This window comes from Hypanus sabinus, chromosome 3 (assembly GCF_030144855.1).
Source record: "Hypanus sabinus isolate sHypSab1 chromosome 3, sHypSab1.hap1, whole genome shotgun sequence".
NCBI classification, from domain to species: Eukaryota; Metazoa; Chordata; class Chondrichthyes; order Myliobatiformes; family Dasyatidae; genus Hypanus; species Hypanus sabinus.
Genome location: NC_082708.1, coordinates 94455089 through 94469536, shown reverse-complemented (window position 1 = coordinate 94469536; position 14448 = coordinate 94455089). Strand labels below are relative to the sequence as shown.

Here is a 14448-nt window from a genome sequence, read left to right as displayed (position 1 = left end):
AGAGGCCTAAGTTCTGCAACTTCTCAATCAGGATTATGGGAATGATGGCATTAAATGCTGAGCTATAGTTGATGAACAGCATCCTGACATAGGTGTTTGTGTTGTCTAGGTGGTCTAAAGCTGTCTAGAGAGCCATTGAGATTGCATCTGCTGTTGACCTATTGTGGTGATAGGCAAATTGCAATGGGTCCAGGTCCTTGCTGAGGCAGGAGTTCAGTCTAGTCATGACCAACCTCTCAAAGCATTTCTTCACTGTCGATGTGAGTGCTACCAGGCGATAGTTAAGGCAGCCCACATTATTCTTCTTAGGCACTGGTATAATTGTTGCCTATCTGAAGCAAGTGAGAGGTTGAATATGTCCTTGAATACTCCTGTGCAAGTTGGTTGACACAGGTTTTCAGAGTCTTACCAGGTACTCCTAAGGGACCTTCTGCCTTACAATGGTTCACTCTCTGTAAAGATAGCCTAACATCGGACTCTGAGACGGAGATCACAAGGTCATCAGGTGCAGCAGGGATCTTCACAGTTATAGTTATGTTCTCCCTTTCAAAGCATGCATAGAAGGCATTGAGTTCATCTGGTAGTGAAGCATCGCTGCCATTCATACTATTAGGTTTTGCTTTGTAGGAAGTAATGTCTTGCAGACCCTGCCAGAGCTGCCGTGCATCTGATATTGTCTCTAACCTCATACAGAATTGTCTCGTCGCCCTTGAAATAGCCCTTCACAAATCATACCTAGTTTTCTGGTACAGGCCTGGGTTGCCAGACTTGAATGCCACAGATCTAAGCCTTCAGCAGACGACGTACCTCCTGATCCATCCATGGCTTTTGGTTTGAGAATGTGCAGTGAGTCTTTGTAAGCACACACTCATCCACACAGGTTTTATTGAAGTCAGTAACAATTGCAGCATACTCATCCAGATTCAAAGATGAATCCCCGAGTACAGTCCAGTCCACCGATTCAAAGCAGTCCTGTAGGCGCTCCTGTGTTTCCCTTGTCCATACATTCTTGGTCCTCACTACTGGTGCTGCAGTCTTCAGTCTCTGCCTATACTCAGGGAGTGGAAGTACAGCAGCTGATCAGACTTCCCAAAGTGAGGGCGTGGAATAGCACGGTAGGCATTCTTGATGGTGGTGTAGCAATGGTCCAGTGTGTTGTTTCCTCTGGTATTGCAAGTGATCTGTTGATGGTGGTTACTTAGTGATATTTTCAGACTGGCCTGGTTAAAATCTCTCAAAATGATGGTGAAGGCATTAAGATGTGCTGTTTCAGGTACATTGATCCCATTACTCAGATCATCTAAAGATTGCTTGACATTGGCCTGAGGTGGAATGTAAACTGCTACCAAAATTTGAGGTTTAAGGCGAAAAATGACGTGGCGGTGAGGAAGTCCACCCCTCCTACAAATGATCAGGTGTTGTGTCTCTCCGTGGCCAAAGTGAGAAGAACCCTGTGCAGGGTCAACCCACAGAAGGCTACTGGACCAGACAACATTCCTGGTAGAGTGCTCAGAGGATGTGCAGACCAGCTAGCAGATGTTCTCACTGACATCTTCAACATCTCCCTGAGCAGCGCCACCATTCCAACGTGCTTCAAGGCCGCCACCATCGTCCTCGTGCCGAAGAAGTCTTCAGTGTCCTGCCTAAATGACTATCATCCCGTTGCACTTACATCCATCATCATGAAGTGTTTCGAGAGGCTTGTCATGAGGCAAATCAAGACCCTGCTGCCCCCCTCACTAGACCCCCTGCAGTTTGTATACCGTCCCAACCGCTCAACAGATGACGCCATTGCCACCACCCTCCACCTGGCCCTAACCCACCTGGACAAAAAAGACACATGCGTTCGGATGCTTTTCATAGACATTAGTTCAGCATTCAACACAATCATCCCTCAGAAACTGATTGGAAAGCTGAGCCTACTGGGCCTGAACACCTCCCTCTGCAACTGGATCCTAGACTTCCTGATTGGGAGACCTCATCAGTCTGGATCGGGAGCAGCATCTCCAACACCATCACACTGAGCACGGGGCCCCCCAGGGTTGAGTGCTCAGTCCACTGCTGTTCACTCTGCTGATCCACAACTGTGCTGCAACACACAGCTCGAACCACATCATCAAGTTCGCCGATGACACGACCGTGGTGGGTCTCATCAGCAAGAACGACGAGTCAGCTTACAGAGAGGAGGTGCAGCAGCTAACGGACTGGTGCAGAGCCAACATCCTGTCTCTTAATGTGAACAAAACAAAAGAGATGGTTGTTGACTTCAGGAGGGCACGGAGTGACCACTCCCCACTGAACATCAACGGCTCCTCGGTAGAGATCGTAAAGAGCACCAAATTTCTTGTTGTTCACCTGACGGAGAATCTCACTTGGTCCCTCAACACCAGCTCCATAGCAAAGAAAGACATCAAAGCAAAGAGCAGCATCTCTACTTTCTGCAAAGGCTGAGGAAGGTCTATCACCCACCCCCCATCCTCATCACATTCTACAGGGGTTGTATTAACAGCATTCTGAACAGCTGCATCACTGCCTGGTTTGGAAATTGCACCATCTCGGATCGCAAGACCCTGCAGCGGATAGTGAGGTCAGCTGAGAAGATCATCGGGGTCTCTCTTCCCGCCATCACGGACATTTACACTACACGCTGCATCCGCAAAGGAAACAGCATTATGAAGGACCCCATGCACCCCTCATACAATCTCTTCTCCCTCCTGCCATCTGGGAAAAGGCTCCGAAGCATTCAGTCTCTCACGACCAGACTATGTAACAGTTTCTTCCCCCAAGCTATCAGACTCCTCAATACTCGAAGCCTGGACTGACACCTTGCCCTACTGTCCTGTTTATTATTTATTGTAATGCCTGCACTGTTTTTGTGCACTTTATGCAGTCCAGTGTAGGTCTGTAGTCTAGTGTAGCTTTCTCTGTGTTGTTTTTTTTATTATGTAGTTCAGTCTAGTTTTTTTAACTGTGCCATATAACACCATGGTCCTGAAAAACATTGTCTCATTTTTACTATGCACTGTACCGGCAGTGCATATTGTCGAACTGACAATAAAAGTTGACATGACTTGACTTGACTTGAAAATGACCCCAGAGAACTCCCATGGTAAGTAAAAAGGCTGACACTTTACTGCTAGATATTCCAGGTCTGGTGAACAGAATTGGGACAGCACTGATACATTTCTGCACCAAGAAGAGTTGATCATGAGGCATACTCCTCCACTTCTGCTTTTGAGAGACTCCATAGTAAACCCATCCATCTAACTTCCATTAATGCCCCCCTCCCCTTCTTACTCCTTCCCTTATTTATTTATTTGTTTGTTTGTTTGTTTATTTGTTTATTTATTATTCTCTCCTCCCCCCCCTTTTTTCTCTCTCTTTTTTTCTCTCTGTCCCTCTCACAATCACTCCTTCCCTATTCTCCATCTACTTCTGGTCCTCCCTTCCCCTTTCTTTCTTCCTAGGCTCCCGTCCCACGATCCTTTCCCTTCTCCAGCTCTGTATCCCTTTTGCCAATCACCTTTCCAGTTCTTAACTTCACTCCTCCCACCCCCCCCCCCATCTTCTCCTATCATTTCGGTTTTCCCCCTCCCTCTCCTACTTTCAAATCTCTTACTATCTCTTCTTTCAGCTAGTCCACGCGAAGGGTCTCAGCCCAAAACGTCGACAGTACTTCTCCCTATAGATGCTGCCTGGCCTGCTGCTTTCCACCAGCATTTTGTGTGTGTTACTTGAATTTCCAGCAACTGCAGATTTCCTCATGTCAGGATTACTACCTGCGTCTTGTGCTTGTGAGGCTAGAAATAGGAAGATAATTGGTAGCATAGTGGTTAGTGTAACACTATTACAGCACCAGTGACACAGGCCCAGTGCTGCCGCTATCTGTAAGGAATTTTCATGTTTCCCTGTGCCCACGTGGGTTATTTCTGGCATGAGGTTGCTTTAGCAGATAAGATGAAGGAGAATCCCAAGCTAAATATATATTGTACTAAGAGCAAAAGGAAGCAAAAATTTCTTCACTTGAAGATCAGTGTGGTCACCTTTGCAAGAAGCTGAAAGAAATGTCGGAGATCTTAAATGGATTTTTTGCATTTGTATTTACTTGGGAGGTGGACACAAAATCTATAGAGCTGAAGCAAATTTGTAGTGAGGACATGGACTGTAACCAGATTATAAAATATGAGGTTCTTGCTGTTTGAAATAAAATAGAGTGGATAATTAGGATGGTTGGATCATTCAAAAAGTCAGGAGGTATGGGATCCTGGGAAACTTGGATTCAGTAATGGCTTGTTTGTAGAGGGTAGTTTTAGATGGAGCATATTCTGTCTGGAGGCCAGTGACCAATGGTGTTAGGAAAGTATCTGGTCTGGACCCCTCCTCTGTGCGGGATGTTGACAGGATGCAGAACTAGTCTGAACAGTGATAGATGGAGTTCAAACCAGGAAAGTGTGAAGTGATACATTTTAGAAGGTTGAATTTGAAGGCAGAATACAGGGTCAATGACAGGATTTTTAGCATTGTGGAGGAAAAGAGGAATCTTGGGGTTCATGTCCATAGATCCCTCATTTGCCAGGAAAGTAGATAGGGTTGTTAAGAAGGAGTATGGTGTGTTGGCCATTATAAGTTGGGGGTGGATAAGAATTACAAGGTAATGTTACAGCTTATAAAGCCGTGGTTAGACCACATCTAGAATATCGTGTACAGTTCCGGTTGCCTCATTATAGGAAGGATGTGAAAGCTTTAGAGAGGGTGCAGAGAAGATTTACCATGATGTTGCCTGGATTAAAGAGCATGTCTTATGAAGGTAGGTTGAGTGAGCTAAGAATTTTTTCTTTGCAGTGAAAGAGGATGAGAGGCAATTTGAAAGAGGTGTACAGGATGATAAAATATGTAGAATGAGTGGATAGCCAGAGACTTTTTCCCAGAAAGTGCAAAGGTGATTGTAGTAGCATGTAGTGGGGGGATGTCAGAGGTAAGTTCTTTACACAGAGAGTGGGAGATGCATGGTTTACCCTGCCAGGATGGTGCAAGGGACATTTAAGAAACTCATAGATAGGCACATAGAGGGAAGAATAATTGAAGGTTATGTAGGTGGGAAAGGTGGTCCCTTGTGGAGCCCCTTGGTATACGGAGTGACAGGAGATTCTGTTATAAGTGAAACAGAGAGGTGGTTTCTGAGGCTACAAAAGAAACTCCAGTTGGCTATTTTCCCTCCAAGGATGTCTCTGAATGTCTTCTCGGCATTCTGAAAGTGGATGGTGAACAACCAGATGTTGTGCAACTATATTGGTAGCAGATGATATCCTGCAACAGGTGGTTGTTCAAAGACCAGAACCTCAAAGGTTATTCCATCTGGATTGTTTGGTACCACCAGCTGGTGAGTATAGGAATAAAAGGATAGGTTAAGTGAATGTGTGACTAAAGGGATGGTGCAAGAGAATGATCTTGAGGTTGGAGGATCATCAAGACCCTTTCTGGAGAAAGTGGGACCAGTATAGGTGAAGCAGGTTGCTCCTTACCATACTGGAAGATCTGTTTGCACTACTGAGTATGTAAAGAAAGGGGATGGAGTGGTACCGTCACTGAGAGAAGGTAAATTCAGTAAGAATATTACAAGAAAAGGAGATGAATTAAGTACTTTAGTTAACACAAGAGTGTATTGTTGTAATCACTGAGTCATGATTAAGAGCAGTAAGACTGGCCTCAATCTCCCAGGTTGTGGAATTTTCTGACGAGAAAGGGGATGAGGCATTAAACAGTTAGTGGAAGATTGCATTACTTAAGTATTAGGAAGGATATTTGAAAAGGCTTTTGAAATGAGGCCATATGGGTCAAGATTCAAAACAAAATGTTTGTTTTCAACTTGCTGTATGTGTGTTTAAGACTTCCCAACAATCAACATGCGACAGGGGAGCAGATATGTGAGGGACGCAATGAAAGTAGTGTTATGTACTGGGGGATTTCAAATTCCCAAATATCAACTGGGATTAAGCTCAGAGGGCAGAGTTCTTGATGAATTGTTCAGGAGACTTTTTAACCAGTAAGTAGACAGACCATTACTGGACTTTTCCTTAGGGAATGTAGTTGTTCCAGTGGAGGAGAGCCAATGGGGTATCATTTTGAAGATAGTGACCATAACTTCATATACTTTAAAGTGGTTGTGGACAAGGATAGAGGCACAGTCAAGGCAAAAGAATAACCAGGGAAGTATTAGGACTCATTATCAATAACATTGAAAAATAGTGCATGGAGCAAGAAGGTATAGGTTAGGTCCTAAGTGAATATTTTTCTTCAGTGACACTGGAGCAGAGTCAATTCAGCAGGATGTTGCCTGGGGTGGAGTAGTTCAGTTATACAGAGAAGCTGGAGAAAAGCCTCCAGATCCAACACATCCTTCTTCACAACTTCCACCATCTTCAAAGGGACCCTGTACCAAACATATCTTTACCTTCTTCCACTCTCCACTTTCGCAGAGATCACTCACTCTGTGATTCCCTTGTCCATTTGTCCCTCCCCAATAATTCCCCCCCCCCAGCACTTTTGCCTGCAAACAGCAGTCAAAGTGCTGCACCAGCCCAGTCACCTCCTTTCTCACCTCCCTTCAGAGCCTCAAACAGTCCTTCCAGGTGAGGCAACACTTTAACTGCAGATTTGGTGGAGTTGTGTACTGTATCCAATACTCCTGATGTGCCCTTCCCTACATTGGTGCAATCCAACATAGGTTAGGAAACCGCTTTGTTGAACATTTTCATTCTATTCCTGGTGGCTAACCATTCTAATTCCAATCCCCATTCCCATTCTGACATGTCAGTCCATGCCCTCCTCTTCTGCCACAATTAGGCCACTCTCAGGGTGGAGGAGCAACACCTCATATTCAATCTAGGTAGCCTGCAACCTGATGGCATGAATATTGATTTTCTCCAACTTCTGTTAATTTTGCTCCTCCCTTCTCTCTTTTATTTTCACACTCTGCCCCCTTACCTCTTCCCCTCACCAAGCCTAGTGTCCCTCCTTTTTTCCTTTCTCCCATCGCCCACTCTCCTCAACCGTCCAATTCCTTCTTCTCCAGTCCTTGGCTCTTTCCACTTATCACCATGCAGCTTCTTATTTCATCTACCCTCCTGCACCCACCAGGCTTCACCTGTCACCCTCTAGCTTGTAACACATTCCCTCCCCCGCCACCTTATTCTCACATCTTTCCCCTTCCTTTCCAGTCCCGTTGAATTGTCTGAGCTGTAACCTTCTGCTGTTTATTCGTTTCCGTAGATGCTGCCTGACCTGTTGAGTTCCTCCAGCAATTTGTGTGTGTTGCTCTGGAAGAACAAGGTTAGTTCTTTTAGGAATGGAGGAAGTGAAGAAGGAACATGACCAATGTTTATGAAATGAGGAGCAGTGCAGCCAGGATAGACTGCAGGGAATTCTTCCCCATAGTTAATGCAGATAAAACTATGAGACATAAATTTAGAATTAGGAGGAAGTTAATTACAGGGGGTATGAAGAGAACCATCTTCTCCCAAAGAATAAAGCGTTCCAAGTTCCTAAAATGCTCTGTCAAACAGAGGCTGAAGTTGGGTCACTGACAACATATAATAACTGTTTAGATAAAGATTTAAGTTGCTTAGACATTGAAGACTATTGGCCAAGTACTAAGGGATGGTATTAATATTGCCGAATACTTACTGTATGACATGGACAATCTGGGCTGATAGACCTGTTTCCATACAGTATGATTCTATCATTCTTTCACCATCACTTATAACCATATAACAATTACAGCACAGAAACAGGCCATCTCGGCCCTTCTAGTCCATGCCGAATGCTTACTCTCACTGGCCCCCATTCAGCCCATAACCCTCCATTCCTTTCCTGTCTATGTACCTATCCAATTTTACTTTAAATGACAATACCGAACCTGCCTCTACCACTTCTACTGGAAGCTCATTCCACACAGCTACACTCTCTGAGTAAAGAAATTCCCCATCGTGTTACCCTTAAACTTTTGCCCCTTAACTCTCAACTCATATCCTCTTGTTTGAATCTCCCCTACTCTCAATGGAAAAAGCCTATCCATGTCAACTCGATCTATCCCCCTCATTATTTTAAATACCTCTATCAAGTCCCCCCTCTACCTTCTACGCTCCAAAGAATAAAGACCTAACTTATTCAACCTTTCTCTGTAACTTAGGTGCTGAAACCCAGGTAACATTCTATTAAATCTTCTCTGTACTCTATTTTGTTGACATCTTTCCAGAACTTTACACAATACTCCAAATTTGGCCTTACTGATGCCTTGTACAATTTTAACATTACATCCCAACTCCTATACTCAATGCTCTTATTTATAAAGGCCAACATACCAAAAGCCTTCTTCACTATCCTATCCACATGAGATTCCACCTTTAGGGAACTATGCACCATTATTCTGAGATCACTCTGTTCTACTGCATTCTTCAATGCCCTACCATTTACCATATATGTCCTATTTGGATTATTCCTACCAAAATGTAGCACCTCACACTTATCAGCATTAAACTCCATCTGCCATCGTTCAGCCCACTCTTCTAACTGGCCTAAATCTCCCTGCAAGCTTTGAAAACCTACTTCATTATCCACAACGCCACCTACCTTAGTATCATCTGCATACTTACTAATCCAATTTACCACCCCATTATCCAGATCATTAGTGTATATGACAAGCAACATTGGACCCAGTACAGATCCCTGAGGCACACCACTAGTCACTGGCCTCCAACCTGACAAACAGTTATCCACCACTACTCTCTGGCATCTCTCATCCAGCCACTGTTGAATCCATTTTACTACTTCAATATTAATATTAATTTATTACTTGCATTACTGATCACCAACAACAATTCACCAAAACCACTTAATCACTGGTCCCATCTTCATTCCATGTTCCCATCATTTCTAGTTCCCATCACAAACCTTAACGCCATCATTGACACCAGTCTGCTATGCTTTCTCTAGTCACAGTTTCCAATGGGAATTGTTACAGAGCTTCACCAGTAGTAAAGTAATTTTTGGCAGCTGTAGCTTAACCAGATCATCATAGTTATATTATTTAAGAAGCATGCAGAAATCTAGGTGTATTTCACTGCCAAAAGGGCAACAGCAGAAGTTAAATTCAAAATAATTAAATATACCTAGAATAAGGAACAGCTAGTATCAATTAAGCTGATCATTAACCTCGGCCACCCATCTCTGGTCTGTTCTCCATGTGAACCTTTTCCTGAAATGGCCCAGCTACTCAGTTCATCAGAGAACTATGAATGCCATTTCGCTGCTGTTATCCAGTGTACAAATAAATGAAAACTTTTCACTTTTGATCATAATTTCATACATTTCATTTTGATGACAGCACATGTTAATGAATAAGTAAACTGGGGATTAGAATTTAATTGAGCAATCCTTGATGAACACTTCCATCTGACTGATTATTTGCAGTAAATATCTGTGAGTCAGAGGTCATGACTTTATTTCACAATCAACGAGAGCCTTTATCAACATAAATTCAGCGACTCAATGAGATAAAGCTGCTCTGGAAACCTAGTTCATTAATTTGGTGCAGTGAAAGCATCTTTTTTGGATCATATCATGACAAGAACAAAGAGAACATCTTTACTTTTTCTGCTTGTTCAGCTCCTTGCATTTCCATCATTTATGGCTGTAAGTTACTTTCTGGGGTTGACATTAGTGCACAATTTGTTTAAGGTGCATTTTGTTTCAGAGAGCATGTGATAATATCTTACTTTGTATTTAATCACAGAGTGCATATGAAGAACCTTGCTGTATCTTAGACAAGCGCTTTGTAAGTCAAGCTCTACGATGTTCCTTGATTTAATATTGCAATCTTTTGAGGAGAAACTTTCAAAATATCATACTTTTAAAAATTCTTTTGTGACAATTTAGGGAGAATTTTGCCCAACGACATGTGGAGTTGGTCAATTCTATCAAGATTTCCAAAGCACTGTTAACAAAGATCTTCAGGATATTGAAAGAGAATTGAGTATGATTCATAATGTATCCATTCTAACCAAGAATAATATTGATAATATTGTACAGACAAATACTATCGTGAAGAAACAATCACCAGGTAACAATATATGCAGTAAATGTCAAATTATTTTCTTGAAAGACTTGCAAGACTTTCCTACCTTTTTACATGATACTTAATGTGCTCTTATTTTTATAGATATTTACATCCAAAAGTTAACAGAGATACAGTCAGAGATTCTGGTATATGAAAAAAGCAGTAGAGAGACAGATATGGAAATACTGTAAGTCCAACATCGCTCTATTGTGATAATAATGAGATTAAGAGAAAGGTTTTAATATGTTTGCATGTGATAAATAATGACTAATTCTGTCAAAAATTATTTAATTTGCTGAGTTGTTTTCTCCAAAGCCTGATGAAAAGGGGTCAACTACAAGCAGAATCCTTTGGAATGACTGTCAGTTCCTTCTGAAGAGAAATGTAATTGCTAACTGCTTCTAATCTGCCAGTTTTACCACAGGCAGATTTTGCAATAGAACTAACAGAAACTATATAAAGAAAAGAAAAAGTCACATTGTACTATAAAATTATATGATGTAGAATGAAGCTGTTAGTCTGTTTTGCGTGTGTTGAATGTTTGAAAGGACTATCAAAGTAGGCTCACTTCCCCATTTTCTATGTAGCCTAACAATTGTATTCTCTTTTGTAAATTCTGTGCCATCACCATTTCAAACAATTTATTTTGGAGCACATCTGATGACATACAAAGAATTTCCTCATGTCAATTTTCTTGCTAATTGCTGTAAATCTTTTGGTCATTTACCCTTTTACTTCTGAAAAAAAATCCTTTTTTCAATTACCTTCATTAAATTGTTTATAAATAAGAACACCTCGGCAACATTTCTCTGCTCCAATCTGTTGCTCTATTCTCTCCTTAAAACTGAATTCCTTGATTTGGTAAAGTAAATATTGTTTATCTGTTGCTGCAAAATTCAGTTGCAATTGAGGCCTAAGACTTTGTGTGCAATAAAAGAAGCCACCCAAAATTAACACACATTAACTTTATCCTCATAATCATTGCCATTGCAATGATTAAGGAAGGAAATAGTTAGTTGGTGGGAATGTTAATCCAGAATATAATACCTTAGAGGACAATAGACAATAGGTGCAGTAGTAGGCCATTTGGCCCTTCGAGCCAGCAATGTGATCATGGCTGATTATCCACAATCAGTACCCTGTTCTTGCCTTCTCCCCATGTCCCTTGACTCCACTATCTTTAAGAGCTCTATCTAACTCTTTCTTGAAAGCATCCAGAGAACTGGCCTCCACTGCCTTCTGAGGCAGAGTATTCCATTGATCCACAATTCTCAGGGTGAAAAAGTTTTTCCTCAACTCTGTGCTAAATGGCCTTCCCCTTATTCTTAAACTGTGGCCTCTGGGTCTGGACTCCCCCAACTTCGGGAACATGTTTCCTGCCTCTAGCATGTCCAATCCCTTAATAATCTCATATGTTTCAATCAGATCCCCTCTCATCCTTCTAAATTCCAGTGTATATAAGCACAGTCACTCCAATCTTTCAACCATCCCGCGCTGCACTCCCTCAATAGCAAGAATGTCCTTCCTCAAATGTGGAGACCGAAGCTGAACACAATACTCCGGGTGTGGTCTCACCAGGGCCCATGACAACTGCAGAAGGACCTCTTTGCTCCTGTACTCAACTCCCCTTGTTATGAAGGCCAGCATGCTATTAGCTTTCTTCACTGCCTGTTGTACCTACATGCTTAGTAGTCTGCCTTCCTGTTCTTGCCACCAAAGTGGATAACCTCACACCCTAGAGGAGGAGCCTGGGGAAGTGAATTTGCAGATTACTCGTGGGTAGCCAGCAGGTATACTGAGGATTGGGCCAAAGCAGCCATTGGATGAGATTTGTTCAGATGATTTTCAATTAAAATATACAGAAGCACAAGCAACACACACAAAATACCCAAAAATATGAGGGCAGAATATAGTGTTAATGGTAAGACTCTTGGCAGTGTGGAGGATCAGAGGGATCTTGGGGTTCGAGTCCATAGGATGCTCAAAGCAGCTGCGCAGATTGACTCTGTGGTTAAGAAGGCATATGGTGTATTAGCCTTTATCAATCATGGAATTGAATTTAGGAGCCGAGAGGTAATGTTGCAGCTATATAGGACCCTGGTCAGACCCCACTTGGAGTACTGTGCTCAGTTCTGGTCGCCTCACTACAGGACGGATGTGGAAGCCATAGAAAGGGTGCAGAGGAGATTTACAAGGATGTTCAAACAACACACACAAAATGCTGGTGGAACACAGCAGGCCAGGCAGCATCTATAAGGAGAAGCACTGTCGATGTTTCAGGCTGAGACCCTTCGTCAGGACTAACTGAAAGGAAAGGTAGTAAGAGATTTCAAAGTAGGAGGGGGAGGGGAAAATACGAAATGATAGAAGACCGGAGAGGGTGGGGTGAAGTTGAGAGCCAGAAAGGTGATTGGCAAAAGGGATTCAGAGCTAGAGAAGGGAAAGGATCATGGGACGGGAGGCCTAAAGAGAAAGAAAGAGGGAGGGGAGCACCAGAGGGAGATGGAGAACAGGCAGAGTGATGGGCAGAAAGAGAGGAAAAAAAAGAGGAGGGGGAAAAAAACTAAATATATCAGGGATGGGGTAAGAAGGGGAGGAGGGGCATTAACGGAAGTTGGAGAAGTCAATGTTCATGCCATCAGGTTGGAGGCTACCCAGCCGGTATATAAGGTGTTGTTCCTCCAACCTGAGTGTGGCTTCATCTTGACAGTAGAGGAGGTCATGGATAGACATATCAGAATGGGAATGGGATGTGGAATTAAAATGTGTGGCCACTGGGAGATCTTGCTTTCTCTGGCGGACAGAGCGTAGGTGTTCAGTGAAACGGTCTCCCAGTCTGCGTCGGGTCTCACCAATATATAAAATATATATATATAAAAGGCTTCAGCGAAATGGTATACTGTATACCGGCAAGGTAGCCTCCAACCTGATGGCATGAACATTGACTTCTCTAACTTCTGTTAATGCCCCTCCTCCCCTTCTTACCCCATCCCTGATAAATTTTGTTTTTCCCCCCTCCTTTTTTTTCTCTCTTTCTGCCCATCACTCTGCCTGTTCTCCATCTCCCTCTGGTGCTCCCCTCCCCCTTTCTTTCTCCCTAGGCCTCCCGTCCCATGATCCTTTCCCTTCTCTAGCTCTGTATCCCTTTTGCCAATCACCTTTCTGGCTCTCAGCTTCACCCCACCCCCTCCGGTCTTCTCCTATCATTTCGGATTTCCAACTCCCCCTCCTACTTTCAAATCTCTTACTATCTTTCCTTTCAGTTAGTCCCAACAAAGGGTCTCTGCCCAAAACATCGACAGTGCTTCTCTCTATAGATGCTGCCCGACCTGCTGCGTTCCACCAGCATTTTGTGTGTGTTGCTTGAATTTCCAGCATCTGCAGATTTCCTCATGTTTATAATGATGTTGCCTAGATTGGGGAGCATGTCTTATGAGAATAGGTTGAGTGAACTTGGCCTTTTCCCCTTGGAGTGACAGAGGATGAGAGGTGACTTGAAAGAGGTGTATAAGATGATGAGAGGCATTGACCATGTGGATAGTCAGAGGCTTTTCCCCAGGACTGAAATGGTGCTGCAATTGGACACAGGTTTAAGGTGCTGGGGAGTAGGTACAGAGGAGATGTCAGGGGTAAGTTTTTTACTCAGAAAGTGGTGAGTGCCAGGAACTGTGGTGGAAGTGGACATGATAGGGTCTTTTAAGAAGCTTTTGGATAGGTACATGGAGCTTAGTAGAATAGAGGGCTATAGGTAAGCCTAGTAATTTCTAAGGTAGGGACATGTTTGGCTCATCTTTGTGGGCCGGAGGGCCTGTATTGTGCTGTAGGTTTTCTATGTTTCTATGTAAGACAACGGTTTACTCTTTTCCATTGATTCTACCTGGCCTGCTGAGTTCCTCCTGCATTTTGTGTGTGTGCTGCTTGGGTTTCCAGCCTCTGAAGACTTCCTCCTGTTTACACAGAAGCACATGTCTCTTGTATTATGTAGATCAGGCTCCTGGAAAGCTGCTCTGCTCTTCGATTACAAGTTCATATATGAAATAAGGGCAGTGTCAGCTAGGTTTGCTTTGGATACTGCTCCACATGTCAAACCACTTATCTACTTTAATACAGATGGCATATTGAGGACACAAATAAAAAAAACAGATTCTGTGCAGCAAGAAGAGAGCCCCTGATTGCACATTGCAAATATATTTTCAACATAACTTTATTCAGTAGTGCTCATAAATGTAGCTTCATGCTGGCAGTTCTTCAGCTAAAGTTCTTGACCCAGATTGACTCCCATTCTCATGGGAGGAGTTGTCACCCTGCCAACGTCATCACCCTACCCCACCCTA

At 43.1% G+C, this 14448-nt stretch overlaps 1 protein-coding gene across 7 annotated transcripts in view; it reads left to right on the top strand.

Annotated features, from left to right (window-relative positions):
- fgg (fibrinogen gamma chain) overlaps positions 1 to 14448 on the top strand; it is an 87875-nt gene that overhangs the window by 48031 nt on the left and 25396 nt on the right. For 5 of the 7 annotated variants that reach the window (XM_059964813.1, XM_059964808.1, XM_059964814.1 and 2 more), the window contains 4 exons: positions 7270 to 7329; positions 9791 to 9832; positions 9934 to 10117; positions 10217 to 10301. In XM_059964813.1, coding sequence (XP_059820796.1) covers positions 7270 to 7329; positions 9791 to 9832; positions 9934 to 10117; positions 10217 to 10301 — 371 coding nt within the window. Of the gene's footprint in view, positions 1 to 7269; positions 7330 to 9468; positions 9691 to 9790; positions 9833 to 9933; positions 10118 to 10216; positions 10302 to 14448 lie in introns of all 7 variants that reach the window. The other 2 variants (XM_059964810.1, XM_059964809.1) reach the window with 2 other exon arrangements.